General features: G+C 45.5%; 1 protein-coding gene and 1 long non-coding RNA gene across 3 annotated transcripts in view; one reads left to right on the forward strand and one right to left on the reverse strand.

Annotated features, from left to right (window-relative positions):
• AKR1D1 (aldo-keto reductase family 1 member D1) overlaps positions 1 to 10,685 on the reverse strand; it is a 34,702-nt gene extending 24,017 nt beyond the window's left edge. The window contains exon 1 of one of the 2 annotated variants that reach the window (XM_039708248.1): positions 10,370 to 10,685. In XM_039708248.1, coding sequence (XP_039564182.1) covers positions 10,370 to 10,462 — 93 coding nt within the window. In that variant the 5' untranslated portion in view covers positions 10,463 to 10,685. The remainder of the gene's footprint in view (positions 1 to 10,369) is intronic. The other variant, XM_039708247.1, reaches the window with a different exon arrangement.
• Positions 10,686 to 10,882: 197 nt separating this feature from the next.
• Positions 10,883 to 13,121, forward strand: LOC120501670. Its single transcript, XR_005627367.1, has 2 exons — positions 10,883 to 11,066; positions 12,097 to 13,121. It is a non-coding gene; the product is annotated as an uncharacterized LOC120501670 (long non-coding RNA).
• The last annotated feature ends 6,354 nt before the right edge of the window (positions 13,122 to 19,475 follow it).

Genomic DNA, 19,475 nt, shown 5'->3' on the forward strand with positions numbered 1-19,475 from the left:
ATCTGGCTTTCATCCCCCGGAAGCATTGGCAGCCACCATTCAGGAAGCAAAACCCAGCAAAGAGTTCTCTGCAAAAGCAGGTAGAGCTGGGAATGGAGGCAGAGAACACTGATAAGAGACAAAGGCTGCTGTGCCGGCCCAGAACTTCGCTTTATGTCATGCACTGTGTTGCCTTGGGAGGTGGAGAACAGCAAAGAAGTGCAGAGAAAATGGGGAGAATGGTGTCACTTGTGGCCTTGTGTCACACCATGAATGAAAGTGGAAAAGGGGTGCCTTTCTCCTCTAACTTGATGCTCTATCAGTGGCCTGAAGCGTGGGGTTTTTCCATACAACAGAAATTAAATTGCATAACTGCAGAATTAGCATTTCTACAATTCCTGTGACATTGTTATTCTAGGATTTAGCCAAAGCTGTCTTCAGGAAAGCCTTGTTATTGTAGCTGGCAGAGGGTAGCTGGAGTTATTTTTAACACTTGATTACAGAATCCTCAGTTTTAGGAACTCTGCAACTTCTCACTTGACACAAAGTCAGTTAATGCAAGGTGAAGTAAAGAGCTGCCATACCTTTCTGCAGGCAGCTAGAGGATTAAAGCAAACCAAGAACATGATGTGCACACCTGGGTCCCTGTGCTTACAGTGCTAGGGGGGTGGACTGGGAAAGTTTCCTGAAGAGCTGGAGGACACAACAGCCAGGTGGCTGGCCCTGGAAAGCATGGATCTATCTGGGAGGGTGGGTGCTATCAAAATACCCTTCAGACAAGCAATGCAATCAAAGGGATGTGTGAGGTACAAGTGGAAGTTAAAGCACCAGCTTGTGCAATAAAGGAGAAGAAAAGGTTGCCAGTAGCTCTTCTGCTTTATTCCCTAGAGTTAAAGGGGAGAGGTTTCTGGCGCCAGTTCGAAGAAGTGTTTGCAAAGGCAAATGTAAAACTTGGGGAATTCCACCACCTAGTTAGTTGAACCAACAAGAGTTGGCTTCGAAGCCTAGAGAGGCATTTTCTGCACAGTGCTTTCAAGTTTTGACAAATCTGGCCTCCTAGGTCAACCAAAGAGACAATCCAGATGTTAGCTCCCCACACGAGCTGCAAGAACATGCTTACACTGTTTTTTGGAGAACTGTGGGGAATCAGGGACACATAGGAGTGCACAGCCATATTTAATGTATGGAGTTGGTCAGGGACATTTTAAAAATAGAGCTTTGCCTGGAAAATTGGGCTCTAAATGTTCTTGCAAAAAAGTGTATCTTTCAGTTGTGGTAATCCCAGTTACACACTTGTAGGGGTTCAGTTTTTCCCTTCTTCAACAATGTCAGTGATTCTCTTGTCTCATCTTCTGTAAAACAATCTTAACTTTTATTAGATAGATAGGCTTTCCCTGTGGCTTTTGAACAGTCTTTAAAAAACCCCAACTTATTTAGAAAGCCATAGGAAAAGAGAAGAATAAAAGTACTATTTTTTGGGTGTCAATATTTGGTTTAGTATTATTGCTCTGGTAACAGCTAACTTTGTAGTTTTTGGAAGAAGGGTATAATGAAACAGCTAGTGCTTGTCACCTCAGCATGCAGCTATGGAATGGAAAAGGTCTGTTTTCTGTTTGGTTACTTTTCAAAGAAAAATCCCTGGTGACCAGTTTCGAGTAGTGCTACTGTCCTAAAAGCTTATCTGGATTAACCCTCTATTAGTTTTGGATCTGGACTGATTAAACATGATACCCTGTGTTACAGACAGACATGTAGTTTGGTGGGTCATGCTGGTACCTGATATCCACCATCCAAAAGTTGTCCTGACTCCCAGACAAAGCTGTCACCTTCTAAAGGAACCCTTGTTCTGAGAGCATTTTCCTGTGGAGCACTCTTGCCGTGTCCAAGTCTGCACGTGTTGGTACTGTGTTTGGGAGCCAAATGACACAGTGCCAGGGTGACTGCAAGAGCCAGCCTCTCTGCTTGGATGAGGCAGGCATCACTGCACAAGTCCAGGCAATTATCTGGCTATCAATGGATTCATTAGTTCAAGTCCTCGGCTCTGTGTGTGGATACCTCTCTTAGTCCTGGAGCAGTCTGAAATTGTTTTCATGTAGCAGCTAGATGTCATCATAGGTTAGAGGTACTATCATTTTAAGAAGGGTTTTTGTTTTAGGTATGCTGGAGTGGCCAGGGAGAGGGGAAGAAGTTGCTCTGACCACAATCTGCTGCTTATAACAAACTCAAAAATTCACCATTTCCCAGGACCAGCCATTTTTTGTCCATTTTACTCAGAAGTCCTCCCTTGGCTAATGAACTTTGTAGGCAGAAAGTTAGTCTTTCATTCACACTCATCTTCAAGGCTGGGCTCTTCCTCATTAGGAATTTTACATATTGACCACTTCATTAAACAGTTTTTAATCTGCTACACATGATGATACACTAGTTGTGTTCACAACTGGAAACAGAAGCCATTAACACAAAGTAGAGATTAGTAATACTATCAATTTGTTTTCTATTAAGCTTCAGGTTTCATGAAGTGAAAAACCAGAGAGATTTCATCAGGGAAGATAAAAGAGCATGGAGGTAAAAGAGCATTTTGCAAATTCAACAATGTCTTAGAACCATGGGTTTGGTGCAAATCAAAGTATTAGGAACAAACTCATGTCTCCAAAAGTTGCATGCAAGAATTTTTCCTCCAGATTGACAGAGTGTGGTAAGTCATTTTATCAAATCCAAATTTAAAATCTGGTTTAAGTACAGTTCTTATACAAAAGCTAGGAGTTTCTGAGTCCACCACATTTCAGGAAAAAAAATATCTACCTCTTCTAATTACCTGATTTTTCTAATTATATTACTTAGGTTTTCTTTCTTAACAAGATAAAATGCAATCTTGCATTTATGCAAGCCAAAATGTTCCATTGTATAACACAAGAATACAGGGAGCTAGCAGGAACTGAGGCATCACGAGGCAGTTGCAGGCAGAGGATTAGAAATCAAGGCTAAACATGAAGAAGAAATGTTAAAGACAAAGAAATGGAGGAAGACTGCTCCAGTGGCAGAACAAAAAAGTTGTACAGTTGAGGAAAAAAGGAGAATGCAAGATAAATCAGAGGTAGTAAACCTGCTGCTTGAGCATATAAAAAGGGAATTTTAAAATGTGTAACAGTAAGCTTTTAGCAAAAGTCATCAATGAAATCAGAACTTTTTCTGAGACTCTTTTGATTTAGTTTAACCTTCTGGTGTGTACCCTCACCTCTTTGTTATAAGAAGCTTGATCTGTGAAAGCACTCTTTCATGTATGAAACCACTTATTCCCTGGAATATTTGCCACCTCTGTAGCAAACAGCAAGGATGAATTAAGGCAATACTAGAGCCCAATTACTGCAGCTTCTTAACTCTTCACACAAACTCTTGCCCAAGAGTCAAGTTGGTCTGTTGCCTGCTAAAAGCTGATGCCTGCTGCTGCACCTCCTCAAGGCATCTGGGCACCAAATATCAAGAAATCCTGTCTTTATCTGCTCTTGGCAACTGGGTCTTGCCAGTAACTGGCTTAGTTAAGGAATAAAATCTGAGCAATTAATCAATGAGGGCATCACTCAACACCAGGATACCAGCCACCGAAGGAAAGGCATGCCATCTGCAGTCTGTGCAAGCAGAATTGCCTCAGTATGGCTTAGTCCTTCAAGCACAAAACTAACTGAGTCACGACTCCGTGAGCAATCTGGCTGCAGATATTGGGTTTCAGGATAAATATTATTCAGTGTAAAGGCTAGGCTAAGAGTTTACTAACAGGCAGGCAAGGAGCCCTCCAGCACATGTAGTAGATCAGGCACAGTTGTCTTTCTGGGCTGCAGTAATGAGTCTCCTTCCTTTCACCCCTGACTCAAGTGTAGAAGTCTCCACTTGGATGTATGATTTTAGAATATCCTCAGAGACTGAGAGAGCATGAGGCTACCCTCTGAAAAACCTCAGAAATCCCAACCCTGAGAGACCTCGTGTTGCTACGTGTTGAACAGCCATGGCTGTGCCGCTCCAAAGCGCACCCTGAAGACAAGAAGAACTAATACTGCATGAAGTAATACTGCTGCTTAAAAAGCAAAGAGCTTGAGAAAGCCAGTGGTGGTTACCAAAAAGGAATGTGAAGGGACACAATGTCTTTGGGAAATGCTGGTTGGGACATATAACCCAATAACCTTTAAAAATTATTTTGTTTTGAGAATTTTATTTTCTTAAGTTCAAGGCATAAATATGAGATTTTGTAGCCAAATATCCCAGCTCTGCTCAAATTGGGTTCCCAATATTTTACCTCTGAAAAAAATAATTCCCTGGCCCACATCTCTGGTAATTTCATGGTTCATAAAGATCACTTCATGAGAGAGCTAACTTCATACTCAATACTTGCTGAGTTCAAACACATATTCATGTGTAATCATTTACCTTAAAAGGACCAAGGTATTTTCTTTACATATTTATTTTAATAGCATGTCACGTGAAATAAGATGAGGCTGTAAGAACACTTGGATGTTAGAATAGTTCCTGCTCTTGTCATTGCCTCTCTCATCTCTTTCAAGAAAAAAATCCAGAAGCCAAGTTTACCTCAGGAGGAAGACAGTTGTCTGAGTCAGAGTAAATTTACAGATAAGAAATCAAGAAGCTGAAGCCTTTAAGCTCAACAGTGTCTGCAGTGTCACTTCACCCAGGAACGTTCAATATATGATTCATTTTGTAGGTCAGGCCAGGTGACTTTCTTTACAAGTCACCTGAAATCATTGCTGTCTCCAGACAATCCTGTTTCAGAAGCCAGTAGTGGCTTTCTAGGAGAAAAAGAGGGGGGATTAAGTTGTGTGTAATTCCTCCCTTACTACAGCTCAGAGATCCAGATCCCTTCAAGTGGACAAGTCACTTATTACCTCTGTTGACTTAATAGCAGCCTATGACAGCTCCAAAGGCAGGCAACCTGCAGCCAGGGTGCAGCCAGCACCGTTCAGTGATTGAAAAAGTTTGTGCCTGCACATCCTTGTGCAAGGAACTTCCTGGCATAAATGATCCTATGAGAGCATTAGAGGCTGTTAGACCTGTACAATGAAAAATTACTCTGTTCAGCTTCTAGCTTGGGTGTAAAAAGTAATTCAGAGTGCCAAAACAATGTTTTTACTTATCCAAACCAGATTTTTTTAACTTGGTCACTCAGACTGGATCTGGGAGCCCTGGATGAACTTTTCCTCTCCCTGATTCAAACCAGCAATTTCTTCTTAAACAAAACCCAGACTGTCTGGGCACTCACAAGGGTTACTTTGTGGTAGTCAAAGATTTGGGGAAATGGGTCTCTCTTCCTCCTGGCTGGATGCCATACCAAGTTCTTCAGCATCCATCGCTGTGGGGCTGGTGGGCAGTGCGCTTTCCCATGGGCAGAGTGCTCCTCCTCCTCCAGCCTGTGCGTGTTTCTTCTTGCCTCTCTAGCTATCACCTACCCCACAATCATGTTATTTCCCTGAGCTGCCTGATATGAATTTAATCCCCAGAGGCTGAGAGGATGACTGAATCTGGTTTCCCACCGCCCATGTGGATTCCCTTACCAGTGGGCTATTCAGGGAAAGGCAACTGCTACCTCCAAGTGCTTTAATAATTCTTTGATTCCTCAGCTTGTACTGCCAGTGCCCAAAATTAAATGCTTTGCCATTTGTTTTGCCTGAAACTATTCCACAAAACTGCTTCCAATTTATGAATGGATTTGGCTACCTCAGAACCTCATTTTTAGCTAAGTTGCGACTTGCCAACAGCCCTCACCCAGTGCTATTCTTGAGCACTTTGCCCAATCTTATGTTTCAGAAGCAGCGGCTGTGTACAGTGCGGTTGCTACAACCTTCTCTCCAAGCCCTGTCCTCCCTCAGTCAAAACAGGAAGGCAGGAGAGGAGCTGTGGCCAAGGCCCCTTGACCTTCCAGGGAAACAGCGAGTATTTATGTGGAGACAGTGGACTGATGATCTTAGCTGTGTTGACAGGGATGAGTTATAAAGTGAAGCAGGCATAAGTGCAGTTTTAATGAGGCATAGGATTTCCAGGATTTAGGAGTGTTTTTAGCACCTTTCCCCTCTAAGACTGCTCATCCCCACACTTCATCTACTTCCAGATGGGTACCAGTACCACTCAATGGGCTGTGCTGAGAGCTACAGCGCTGGGAGGTTATGGGAGCCTGCCATGGACTGGTCTGGTTCTGCTGTAGCCCAGAGCAATGTCAGGGGCTCATCCAGGGCCCTGTCCTTGTCTACCACCCTCCCCTACAGGACTGCTCTCTCCCTCCTCTCACCCATCTATTTAATACCCTGGAGAATTGGGTCAACGGCTTGGGGGCCCTCAGGGAGGGGGAGCTGGACATGGTACATCGGCTGAAGCCTTGGCAGAGCTGCTCCTGCACTCGCAGGGCTTTGCCAGAAGGATCCACAGAGCCTAACAGAGGTAGAATTGGCCTCAAATTTTAAAGCTGTCTGGAGTGCATTGATAGTCCTGATTCACAGTTCCCACTGTGGTTCCCACCCAAACCCATGAGGAGAAGGAATATTTGGGGAAGGAAAGAAAGAGCAGGGGAAGGAGTCAGTGGCTGAGATTTCCACTTTTTTACTTGTGTCCATCCTTGGTAGGATAAACAGACTATTTTTTTATGTAGGCAAAAATCTAATACAAATCAAACATTTCCTTGCTTGCATGAAGGAGAATGCAAAACCAACTTCAACACACTGAAATCTGCCTGCAAAAGAAAATTAAGCTTAATAATTATGCAATTATTGCATTCTTTTATTTTCAAATAAGGACAGGAAACATGAATTAAACCTGTAAAAAACTTTTATGTGCTTCTCTTGATAAATAACCCAAGTTTATGACTAATTCTATTCTGTGACCCAGTGAAGACTCCTTACTGTTAGCAGATGAACTGATAACCAATGGATTCATTGTACTTTCTTGCTGTGGTAGGAGAGTAAAGCAAAAGAAACCCTTCACGTTGCATTTTCAGTCTCTAAGAATTAGCTGAATTGTCATCCCAGCCTCCACCCAGTCAGAAGAAAGGCTCTCTTACATCTAGGGGGTAAGAGCATTCAATTAAAATTAGTCTGATTATTGAACAGACCTTTTCCACAGTGGTCCAGCTCTGCTCCTGATGAGTGATGTACTACTTTGAGTCAGTAAACTTGCACAGGGGGATTTTTTTGTCAATAGATGTATTTTTTTGTTGAGTATTTCACAACCAGAGAAGCATGACTTATCTCTCAAAGTTGTCTTTGGGAGAACAATTAAGTTATTTAAGATGAGCAAGGCAAGCTGCTGACACATTTCAGTTTTGAAGGCACTGCTGTTCAGTTTATGCAGACAAAGCCTGAAACGTGAAAGCTGGCCTCCTGCCTTTGTTTTCTTCTAACCGACTGCCGGAGAAGCAGATTTCCCTGTTCCATGGCTAACTAGATCTGCCTGGTTGGCTTAACCAGCGAGCACATTCCTGCACTTCAGGAAGAACACTCTGGGCTCATTACGAGCTACTGGGCTACAGCCTGACACTAAGAAAACAGATTTGTTTTGGACAAGCTGCTCTGACATGGAGGTGCCAGGGTGAATAACCTTTGGGGGAAAAAAAATCAAAACAAACCAGCTTAAATCAAAAACCTGCCTCCAAGAGCAAGATGAATAATCTGACAAATGAATGGCTCTGTATTTTATATCAAAGCACAAAATAGCTAGAAGTTGCAGTGATCTGACTCATGAGCAGAAATAGAGTGCTGGGGCTGGCTTGAGCTGTCGCTACCACCAGCTGCCTGCCCCCACCGCCAGAGAATGGGTGGCTCAGATGCTGCTTCTTAAGCAATTCAGCCACAAATGGCTACAGCTAAGCATTTTAAGGGAAACGTGTCAGCGCTAGTTTATAGCCTCACTCCTCAAGATAAACCTTGAAACGGTCCTGGGTTGCCACAAAGCCTTTCAGCTGTTGAGGCAGGAGGAACAGGGGAGACACCTTGCCAGGCATCCCATTGGAATTTGCAACAGGCACAAGTTAGCACTCGGCAAAGCAGCTTGTCCCAGCCAAGCAGCAGTCCACTGCCAAGCAACGAGTTGACAGAAGCCCCCACTCCCCACCCCCCTTATCAGCAAAGAAGCCTTTTTGAAACGGGGAAATTTTAAGCCGTGACCTATTTAAACATCCTGCCCCATCACTGACCAGGAGCACAATTCTGCAACAAATCCCACAGCACGCTGCTGCTGCTATGTTTCCCCAGCTGCTCTCTGTGACAAGTTCTTCGACTCAAATAGCAGTCCTAATCCTAGCGTAAAACCCCAGCCCAGCTCCGTCAGATAAACACACATTGTTTCACCTGGTCTTCTGTGAAAATGAGACTGTGGCAAGTGCCTTATCACTGCTCTTTTCTCTACCTCTTCTCAGCTCCTCCTCCCACCCATAACTTTCTAACGTGTTTATTGTGTAGAAGGAGAAAGCTCAGAAAAATCAAACTCCTACAAACGCAGGGGGAAGGAGAAAGGGTGGTTGGATATGTGCACCCATCCCCACTGAGGGTACAGTTACACGGTGGCTTCAATCACTCTAAGTTGGAGTTGCCGTAGCAATGCCTATATTATCCTGTCCTCCCTGCCTTCTATTAGCAGAAAACAAGGGACGTATATGCAAAAAGCCACTACCTGGGACTGATTCTGCTGAAAACCAGCACTACCTAAAAATGATTCATTTTGGCTCATTGAGCTCCATGCAAAGGCTCGCTGTACACCTCGAACCACGGGAGGGCAAAGGAAAGAGCCGTCAGGATTTTGCAGGACTGGGGGAGAAGAAGCAGATATGTTGCTCTGTTGATTTTGGGACAGCTGGATTCCTGCAGAATGAATTCTTAGCAGGGTAACAGCAGTGCCGAGAAGCTGCCTCCGCAAGGGGAATCCCATCCAGCTCCCCTCTCAGCTCCATCAGGTTAATTGCCACTCTGTGCTCCCTGCCTGATGCCACCGTATTGGGCCACGGCTTGTCCGGGCTGCAGGCAGGAAGTGCATGAAGGTACGAGCTCTTGTGCTGGCAGCTGCATTCTTCTTAAAACTAGGGCAAAAACTGCAACTTGAGGGTTGGGGGCATTATGTACACGTCTGGAAAAAGATGCTTCAAGTTCATTCAGCGCTATTTTGACACTGAATTATGCAACATTCTGCTTTGTTATATCAAAACTCCTGTTGAGACCTTAACCATTATTCAAAGAATGCACTAGCTGAAAATATCTCCTGAAAGTTTAGAGATGTGGGGGACGATGCCCAGGTTCTGAAGTCATGAATTTGTATTGATTCTCCCCCTGTAAACCAGCATCCTTAACCGGTGAGATCTGCAGTCCTGGGGACGTCTTACACCCTTTCTGCATCATTAATGCATTGCCTGCAGTAGTGTTTGTTGAAAATTCGACACCGTTATTGATGCACCATGGTACATTTAGCGGTTGGGAAATGGCTTTAATCAAGAGTTTTCTTTACAAAGGTACTTTTAAATACCTTGTGATATGTAGAGTCATACACACACATTGCATGGCAGCTATTACACAAGAAGGGTTCTGGCCACGATGCCTCTTTTCCAACTCCTCAAACAAACAAAAAGGAGAACTGATGAAACATCATGCAGTTTAGGAGAGCTTTAAAGGGCAGTGGCTGCTGAATTGCCTTTGCGCTCCCAAGGTCCGCAGAGGGAAGAAGCATCAGGTGTGCCTCCCCATCCTCCACGGGTGCAGCCGACCGGCAGGGTCAGATGAGATGCCTGCCCGGCGCAAAACCGGAGGATGCGGAATATTTGAGAGTGGTTTGGCCGCTGGCAGTCAGCTGTGGGAGCCGCAGGAATCAGGATGCAGGAATTTGGGTCTTTGTTTCAGGAACATTACTTAGAAAGTATCGGAGGCAGCCGCAGGGCGGTCCGAAATCCCTCATCTTATCTACTCTCGTCGCAGGGGGCTAGACAGGGGAGATGACGGCACCATCCCTCCTGGCTCCGGAGGGCCGAGGGCTCCTGGCCGCCTTGCCGGGGGTCCCATCCCTTCCCAACCCGGGCATTGCACGGCAGCGTCCAGAATCCAGGTCCCCCACGCCCCTGCCTGTGCGCCCAGCGGCGCGGGGCGGTGGGCGACAGTGGCAGCTGCCGCACACCGCAAGCTGGGCAGGATTTTTTTCTTATTTCTTCCCACCTTTTCCTCATCTGCGGACCGTGCACTGCCCGCACTGCTCATTGTAGAGCTGGGTCTTTAACTTCGCACGGGGAAAGAAGCAAAGAGAGAAGTAGCAGGGACGGGAGGAAAGGAGCAGGGTAGCCGCGGCTCGGGGGGCTGCAGCGAGGGCAGCCGGCATCTGCCCCCGCCCGCGGCGCGGGGCGTCCCGGTGCCCCCGGACTTACTTTCTGCGGGTCGGCGTAGGTGCCCAGCCCCAAGAGCGGGATGCTGTTGCCGTCGCTCAGCGGAATGCGGTGGCTCTCGGCGGTGAGGTTCATCGTGCCGGCAGGTAGGGCAGCCCCGGTCCTGGGGCTGATTCCGCAGGGGGCGGGAGCCGCCGCTTCGCAGCCAACACAGCGGCCCCTGGCACCGGCACCCACCGACGGCTGGACGGAGCGAACCGGCGGTGGCTCTGGGGGGACCCAGGGACGAACTGCCCTCTCCCGCCGCCGGGGAGCGCCTTTTTGGGGGGCCGAGCCACGTGTGCCCGCGGCTGCCCTGCACCGCGCCCCGCCGCGCACCGCCCCGGCCCCGCCCCGGCCCCGCGGCCACCGGCTCCCCGCGCACCGCCCCGCGCGGGGACGGCCCCGCCGCGACCCCCGCGGGGGGCTCCGGCGGGGACTGCTCCGTGCTAGCCTCAAGGCGGGCCGTGCGCCATCAGCACCTTGAGCGGCTTGGGGCGTTGCTGCCCAGTGGCCAGGCAGTCCTCGAGGGCTGCCCTACCCGGAGCTGCCGACAGCAGGGCACCGGCTTCCCGTGGTTTGGGGTGGCAGGTCTTGGAAGTTTCCCCACAGAGGTGTAGAACAGTTTCCACCTCTCCATTCCAGTGGCTGAAACCCACTACTGTAGAGGCAAGGAGGGAAGGAAGGAAATCCCAGACTGGTGAGTAGTTTCTCCGCTTCAGTCTGAGTCCCAAATTACAGTGAATGGACTCAAGTTCCTCACGTTCTGGTTCTGCTCCACAGTGCAAAAAAATGTATGTATTTCCTAATGCTGATAGCCCAGAAGGAGACAATATCCTTTATAAAATTCATCACATTCTTACTGTATTTTCTGGTCCTCATAAAAAGCTCGGGGCCATGCTTTTACACCACTGTGAGCCACCTGCTTTGTGACATCTATGCTGAGTTCTCCCCATTTAATCTGGAAGTGCCTGGTCTTTTATGCCTTCCTAGGTCAACCTGTAATTAAGCCCTCAGGGAACATTATTCCTGAGCCATAACAATGGTCTTTGCCTGGCAGTTTATTTTATCTCCTCTAATACCCTACTTGGCTTTCTGTGCATGGTAATAGTTCATCAGGTTATGCAATTCCAAGAGGGGTTAATGGATCCATCATGATATGTTATCTCTGCAGTTCTTGAAATCAACAGGTGTGCACTAGTTTGCATTCAGGGAAAGGGTTAGTTGCTGCTAGGGCTGGGAAACTGCGTAGACAATACCCTACCATGAGACTCTTTCAGTGTTACTGGTTAGATACCTGCAAGGGTCTCCTGAGAAGATGGAAGAAGTGCCACTTGCACATTTAGGAATGTTCCAAGAAGTTCAGGACTAAGTGCAAGCCAACTAGATCCCAACCCAAAAATTTTTAGTTAGGATGTCCTGCAGGACAAAAGTGGTGTGTGTAAAATGCTCGTTGGAAAGTGGGCAGAGTGTGACTTGAGGTTTTCTGAGAGCCTGTGCTTTATGTGGACAGCACAGTGCAAAGAGCTACCTCTAAGGTGGCTGGGTTGCATCTCAAGGGGGGGAAGCTGAGGCAGACTGCAGCCTGGCTGTAGTTACTGCTGATCTGCCTAGACCCTGTCTGTGTGTTGCTGGGAATTGTGGGTACCTGCAGGAAGAAGGAAAACCAGTGACTACCTCCATGCTCCCCTGTTGTTCCCATGTAACTGATTACCACTTTCTTACTACAGGAGCAGCTCCGATCTGCTTTCTCTGTGTCAAGCACACTCTAGGACAGGTTGATGCCAGCTGCACGTCTAAGGTATAGCCATCACTCTATTGTATTTCCAACGAGGAGCAAACACATGGAGAGATGGAAATCGGATGAGTAGAGAAGAGTCTGATGTGGCAGAGGACATTCAGGGACCTACTTATTTCCAGTCCCATGCTAGCATTCCATGAAGAAGCTCTGCTGCCCAGCGGCGGATTCCTATCCCTTAACTTCTATGATCCAAGTCTGCTCCACAACCAGCTTTTTCATAATTCCTGTTAATCCAGCATATTTTGGGGAGTTTTAAGGCACAGTTTTTGCTTGTTTGCTTTGGGCTTGGAGCACATGCAGTTTACTCATGTGCTCTGGCAAGAGCCCGGAGTTGCGCGTGATCCCGAGCTAAGCAAAGCACGGCTGTGTCTGCAGTGCCTGTCCTGGGGACAAGAGCAAGTGCAAGGAGCCTCTCTGGCAGGAGTACATGAGCCTGATATGTGATAGCCTTCAACAACTGTGAAAGAAGGATTGATGGACTTGCCATAATTCACAGAATGGGGGAGCTTGGGCAGGAGAAGGACTTGAGCTTCTAGGAACAGGCAAGCAAAGTGCTCCATCACGGGCAAGGCAAGCCAGCCACACCAGGCACTCCTGCCCTGCCACAGGCACGAGCCCCCAGCGCTCATCAGAGTAACAGGCAAAAGTTGCCTCACTTCCAGCTTCACTGCTAGACTGGTCCTTACAAAACTAGCCAATGTGCTTGCCCCTGAAATTGAAGAGAGGCAGAGGGTTTTACAAGTCCTTCCCTCCACTCCTACACCATAACTGACAGCAAATAGTGTGAACACCTCTTACACATGAGACTTTTAAAGCCCCATAGCTGCTCTAGCTCCCTACCCTATTGTTCCAGTGCCTTTGCAGATTTTATATGAAACCCCAGAAAACAGATAGAAAAATCCTTTCTTCCCCTTTTACTAATCCAAGTTGCTAACTTAAAAAAAAAAAAAAAAACAAGAAAAGCTTATTTCATAGAAGCTAGAAATACTAGCAGGTTTTCAGTTGATAATGAATATCCTTTAAAGAACAAAGGAAGCCGAATAATGGAGCCTGGAGCCTGTCACATGTAATTCTTGTTAGTAATAATTTCTGTTAGCTGTTCAGGAAAGCGCAGTTCTCAATTTCAGAGGATAAATGACTTAACCAGACTTTTTATGAGGACACGATATCTAGCAACTCTGACTGCAAAACAATGTAAGTTTCTAGAGGCAAAGCATTGGCTGCTGCTTGTTGTCGATCAGTAACAATTCAGGAGCTTTTATAAAATGCAGATGTGATCTCAGTTCTTTCTCTAGGAAACAAAAACAATGAAGTTTCAGCCTGGCCTGATTAGCAAATAATGAGTGCTGCCATCCTATCAACATAAGTTTGCCTTCTCTAGTGAAGCTCTTAAATCACACAAAAACACCTTCAGAAGCAAATAAGGTAGGTTTGTTATTCATGTCTTGGTGGTACAGGATTTTAGAATTGCATTAGTCATCTCAGACCTAAGTAAAGAGCAGGGATTTCAAAAGCAACATCTTATCTGTGTTCTGTTCCCCACCCCCTGAATCTCCACACAAATAAGGTAGATTAAAAAAAATAAAAAGAAAAATTAGATCTAAGTTTTTTGCAGGAAAGTGGGTCAGACATTTGAGGATTCTTGCTGTTAAAAACTTGCTGAAATCTCAGGTAAAGAAAGTACTTAACGGCCTCCTTACCTGGGCAAAACTGGTAAGGGATCTTTTAAAGAAGTAAAGAGGTCACCCTTTTACTCATTTTATCTCAAATTGCTAAGTATCCTGGGAACAGGAGAAAATGTGTAAAGCCTTTAAAAATAGAATCCCCAGTTCTTGGAAGGAGAAAGAGTCATTGATTGAGAAAGACTGGCCTTGTCATCATTTAGATTTTGTGTTTCCTTGGACATTCATGGGTTGTCCCCCTCCCTCCCCCTTTTTTTTAAATTTTGTTTTCAACAAGAGAACTTGTTAAAAATAGAATTCTCCTGAATTTTCTTGATCTAGGTGTGTTACCCATTGCAGATTAGATTAGTGAGATTCTAGAGGTCAGTGACCTGTAGTGCCTAAAAATGAACTTTTTTTAAAAAGGAAAATTGAAAGTACTTTTATAATACTTGTATTTGTTCAATAAAAAGTGCATATTGCTAGAGTTTCTATTTTCTCTATGAGTCGTGCTCCACTCTGTGTAATTATCTGCTAGAATGCATACTCTGCATGTGTTTTCAGTTAAAATTTCTTAAAACACGGTCGTAAAGTCTGCATATTTTCAGCCTAGTCCTTTAATAACTCACATAAAATAGCATGTGTCCATCCTGCATGTGGAATATCTACTGATGTATTTTCAACTATTTAGCTTAGAGATTTTGGTAGCATGTATCATGACTAATATTTATTTTCTATTTTGCCATTACCTGTAATAAACAAACACATATAAAGGAAAACTTCTAGCTTCATTTTTAAACTCTAAGAAATAAGGTGTGTGTATGCTTAGTAGAGGGCTCATACATGAAGTGAGATTGCTTTTTTTTTTTTTCTGACTACTTCTGTCACAAATGATACAAGCTGACCTGGAGAACACTTCTAGATTATCACATCAATAATCATCACATATATCCCTATATACTTCTTGAGGGCACCTGATGAGTGGTACCTTGCACTGCCTGCATGATTCCTTCATTTAGTGACAAAGGGATTCCTCATATGGAAGTATTTGTGATCTTTTCCCTTTGGTGATGTTTGTTGCACAATGAGGCTGATCACTTCCAGGATAACAGCCTGGGCTTTGTTGGGAAGTGTGATGTAATGGGCATTCCTAGCAGATTTTATGCAAAAACCTTTTTTTTCCCTAGCTCCCACTGGTCCCTGTAAACTTCTTGGCAAACAATGAAGCACTTAAGTGATATGTTCTTTTTTTATTTCAATAACTTTTATGTCTGCTAAGGACTAGTTCTTGGTAAATTCTTCTTTGAAAGACCAAAGATTGCTTTCAAATTTTCAAGACTTACAGCTCGGCATTGATGGGGATATGATAGTACACTTTTAGTGAAACTCTTCACTGCAAGTCCTGCAAAGCAATATCTGTCCTCCAAAGACCTCACCTGGTCTGACTTTTCCAGCACTGATACAGCACTTCTGCTGGATCCCTAAGGAGATCATGAGAACAGGGAGAAAATGTGCCTACCACTTGTGCCTGTGGAGAGATTTAGGAAAATACTTGATAGCTGGGTCACTTATCCCTTCTGCTTCCTATAAATGCTCTGTGGCTACAGCTGCGATAAAAGAGAAATTCCGATGTATCCTTGATGCTGTTCCATTGCTTCTAGTAATACTGGAAAAGTGAAGCCACTGCAAGCCTTTGATCGCTCCTGGGGTACAAGAAGAATGCCAGCAGCTGCTCCAGATTATGCTCCCAACACTCCTGTAGCTGTGGGGATGTGCTCATGCTCCACCAAGGCACAGGAGCTTCCCCAGGGACAGCCTCCCATGGCCGTGGCCATTCTGGTCTGTCCCTGTGCCACCTTGGGACAGCTACAGGGCGCCGGGCTGTGGCATTCTCTGGAATGCCACTGCCACAGTCTTTGTGCTGGGTGTTGCAGGGTGCTTCTTCAGGGCAGGTGGCTGTGCAAATTGCCAGAGCCTGCTCAGCAGTTGAACCTCCCTCTGGTTTAGGTTCTAGTTCCTGGCTGAAGCTGTGGTGGATGCTGTACCAGAAGCAGGAGCCACGCAGATAGTAGAGGAAGCAAAATCTCACAACACAGGAGCCAAATTAGCTAGGCTGTTTATACACCACCACCATGTTTCCCATGGCACAGCAGGAGAGGGGCCAGCACTAGCAATACAACCCTTAAAATGCACCCTTTCCCCTTTTGGTGTCCGCTTCAGGAGCTTGAGTTGCTCCATTAGCATCCAGGGAGTGTTACTTATGGGCTGAAAATCCCTGTGGAGGATGAGGAACTCCTTTGGAGGATCAGAAACTGCTGGGAAAGGGAAAGAGATGCTCAGTTTGAAAAGGTAATCCTCCTAATCCTTTGGAAAGGTAATGCTCTTTCCCAGTGTCATTTATACAGGCACTGTCTCATGAGCTTGCTCTCTTTTGGGCACTATGTTCATGCTGCAGTTTGGTGTTAGCAGGGCTTGTGGCAAACTGAGCCAGAAGCCAGCTTTATTTCCTCCTCCTGACACTCTGTTTACTGATTTATTACTTTTTTCTAGCAACAGTGTCTTAGTTTTTGCTCCTGACTGTCTGCTCTGGCACATAACCGACCTGGGAGCTGATGAGCGCTGCCTCTCAGATCCCCAGCCAAAGGTCAGTAGTTGCATGTGTTACTTATGGGCTGAAAATCCCTGTGGAGGATGAGGAACTCCTTTGGAGGATCAGAAACTGCTGGGAAAGGGAAAGAGATGCTCAGTTTGAAAAGGTAATCCTCCTAATCCTTTGGAAAGGTAATCCTCTAGTCCTTTCCCAGTGTCATTTATACAGGCACTGTCTCATGAGCTTGCTCTCTTTTGGGCACTATGTTCATGCTGCAGTTTGGTGTTAGCAGGGCTTGTGGCAAACTGAGCCAGAAGCCAGCTTTATTTCCTCCTCCTGACACTCTGTTTACTGATTTATTACTTTTTTCTAGCAACAGTGTCTTAGTTTTTGCTCCTGACTGTCTGCTCTGGCACATAACCGACCTGGGAGCTGACGAGCGCTGCCTCTCAGATCCCCAGCCAAAGGTCAGTAGTTGCATGGTGGCCTCTGGATTCCTTGGATGCCAACCCTTGTCATGTGGGGAGGCATTAACCTTTGGCCCTGAGTAAGTGTCCTCGTATCTCACCTCAGTTAGTCTGGCCTGCTATTTGATCCTGCCCAGTATAAACCCCTTTCCTTTGGCATCCTGCAAACCTTAGCCCTGTCTTGATGATTTCCATTCACCTGATGCTGGTGGGAGATACCCTGTGTGTTGCACCCAGGGCTGTGGCAGAAGCAAGAGAGTAAGCAGTGGCAGAAAGGGGCAGCTCGTGAAGAGCAGATTGTGTGTTCACAGCCCCTCCTGCATCCCAAGGGAGCAGTGGTGGTGCCTTCCTCTGTGTAACCTCTCGTTCTCATCCAGAGTAGGGATAGCTAATGTGGGAGGATACTGCCTGTGTCATGCAAATAAGGCGTTTCGAGAGTTTGAGGTTTGGGGATTTTTTAACGCCTGATTCATGGAGAGGGAGTCACTGAGAGTCCCTTACTTTGAAACAGGCTCTTGGGACAGACTTAGACTCATCACCAGATCTTAGCATGTTCAAAAAATGTGAGCTTTCTCTTGCCTCTTTTTAATGCAGAACTTGGTCAGGGGTTCACCTCAGTGCACCACCACTATTCCTGCCAACTCCCATAATTACTTGACATGTAACCTCACACACCTCCCTTGAGTCCATCTCAGGTCTGCACAGGCATTCTTAGTTCTGCTCTGATGAATGATCGTTTTACTTCCTTGCACTGGGTAAACAGCTGTTTTCCATGTTACCTGCTTTAGGAGCCTCACTGGCTTGTTGTTTCTTTCCTTGCCTCCAGCAACAAGCAGACACAAGTGATTAATTGCAGCAAGGCTGCATCAGCACCTTCTTGCAATCAGGATAACATGAAAAATACGCATCATTTTCATACAGCACACCACATGTCAATTTGCTGCAAGATGAAATAACAGGGAGCAGCCACTTGCAGTCTCTTTTCTGTATTTTTTTACTATTCAAAAGAATGGAAGCAACACAGGCTTGGAGATGAAGGTCTGTCCCAAAGTGGCCAGGCCCCTTTGGTTACAGCACTTCCAGCTTCAAGTCCCTGCTGAGGAATCTCTCCCTTTGAAGTACATCTCACTTGGGCAGGAGCCAATGTCATGAGGAGGAAACTATTAGCTTGTAAAGAGAACCCCACAAGTGAAGTCTAACCTCCTGCTTGTTTCTTTGCTTGCAGGTATTTCCTGTGTATGCTTTAAAAACAGATGGTATTGTGGGTTTTGCTGGTGCCACCTGCTAGTGGGCAATGCTCTGTGTCAAAAGGAACAGGGAATTTAGAAGAGTAGGCTTTAAAACATCACAATAATGTGTTTTAGCCTGCCTGCATGCTTTTTAAATTGTGCCAGAGTGTTTTAAAAGGCCAGATAAGCTCAAGCTCATCTTTACGTGGGTTACTCCTTGTCCTGGAGCTGGCAGCCCAGAGGAGGGCAGTGATGGTGGAGCAGAGTGGTGCTGCAAAGGATGTGAAGCCCTACTTGAGCACCTGTGCTTTATGAGCAGATGTTATATCAGGGCTGGTGGGATTTACAGCTGTGTGCAGCTCGTCATTCCACATTTCCTACCAAGGTTCTGCATGCAGACCACAGGACATGTTTTTCCTCTCAGTAGGCTCTCAGTTTTGCAGTGGCCATTTCTTTTGTCTGCTTTGCAGACAGAATTTTTTTCCCATCTTCTTATTTCTTTTCCCTAATTGCCACTGAATTTTTGATGTTTGTATGTACTTTGGCAGATTGAGAAATCTCCTGATATGTTGTGAGATGTCCTTATCATATTCTGCCAAGCTCTTCCAGCCTATCATTTCCATATCATATTCCCTGCCACCTTACTTTTGAAACTTCATTGTAAGGTCTACTCAAGCCTGTGCCCAAATATCTACATTTTATGAAAGCCTCATCCTTCTGCCCTACCACTTTTCCATGCCTTTTGTCATCTTCAGCAATGAGGCAACATGATGTTAACCTCCTCTCTCCGAGGCATTGTGTAGCATCTCTGCAAATCAAATGGTGGTGATCCAGTTTGGGATTAGGAAATAGAAAGACGTGAACAATTCTTTGTTTGCATAAGACTGGAAGAACTGTTGGGGCAGAGCTGGGACTAGAACCCAGAATAAGTCATGGGACTGCCTGTCATAACAAGAAAGGGAGCTTGCAGCAGCTTCTTTTTCTAAGATGATTTGTTAAATCTCCTGTAATTGTTTTAGTAAACACTAATAGATGGGAAACAAAACAGAATGTTCTCTTCCAGCTTTTGTAGGCTGCATGGTATCTCTCACAGCTATGGGATTAATGGTGGCTGTAGGGTAGGATTGTATCATAAAACTTTTATTAAATGTTTTAAAGTCAATTAAAGAGACACTGCCAATTTGAGCTTTCTAAGATTTTACAAAGCAAAGTTTTTTCCATTGTAGGCAAAGTGCCTTTGAAGTGCTAGATCCTGAAATTTTTAACCATTTAAGAAGTAAATTGCTATATATTCTCTGCTGATGCTGAGCCAATACCGTGACAGAAATTCAACTAGTTATGCAAGTACTGTTGTGGGCAGC

Source organism: Passer montanus, unplaced genomic scaffold (genome assembly GCF_014805655.1).
Source record: "Passer montanus isolate IOZ18808 unplaced genomic scaffold, ASM1480565v1 scaffold20, whole genome shotgun sequence".
NCBI classification, from domain to species: Eukaryota; Metazoa; Chordata; class Aves; order Passeriformes; family Passeridae; genus Passer; species Passer montanus.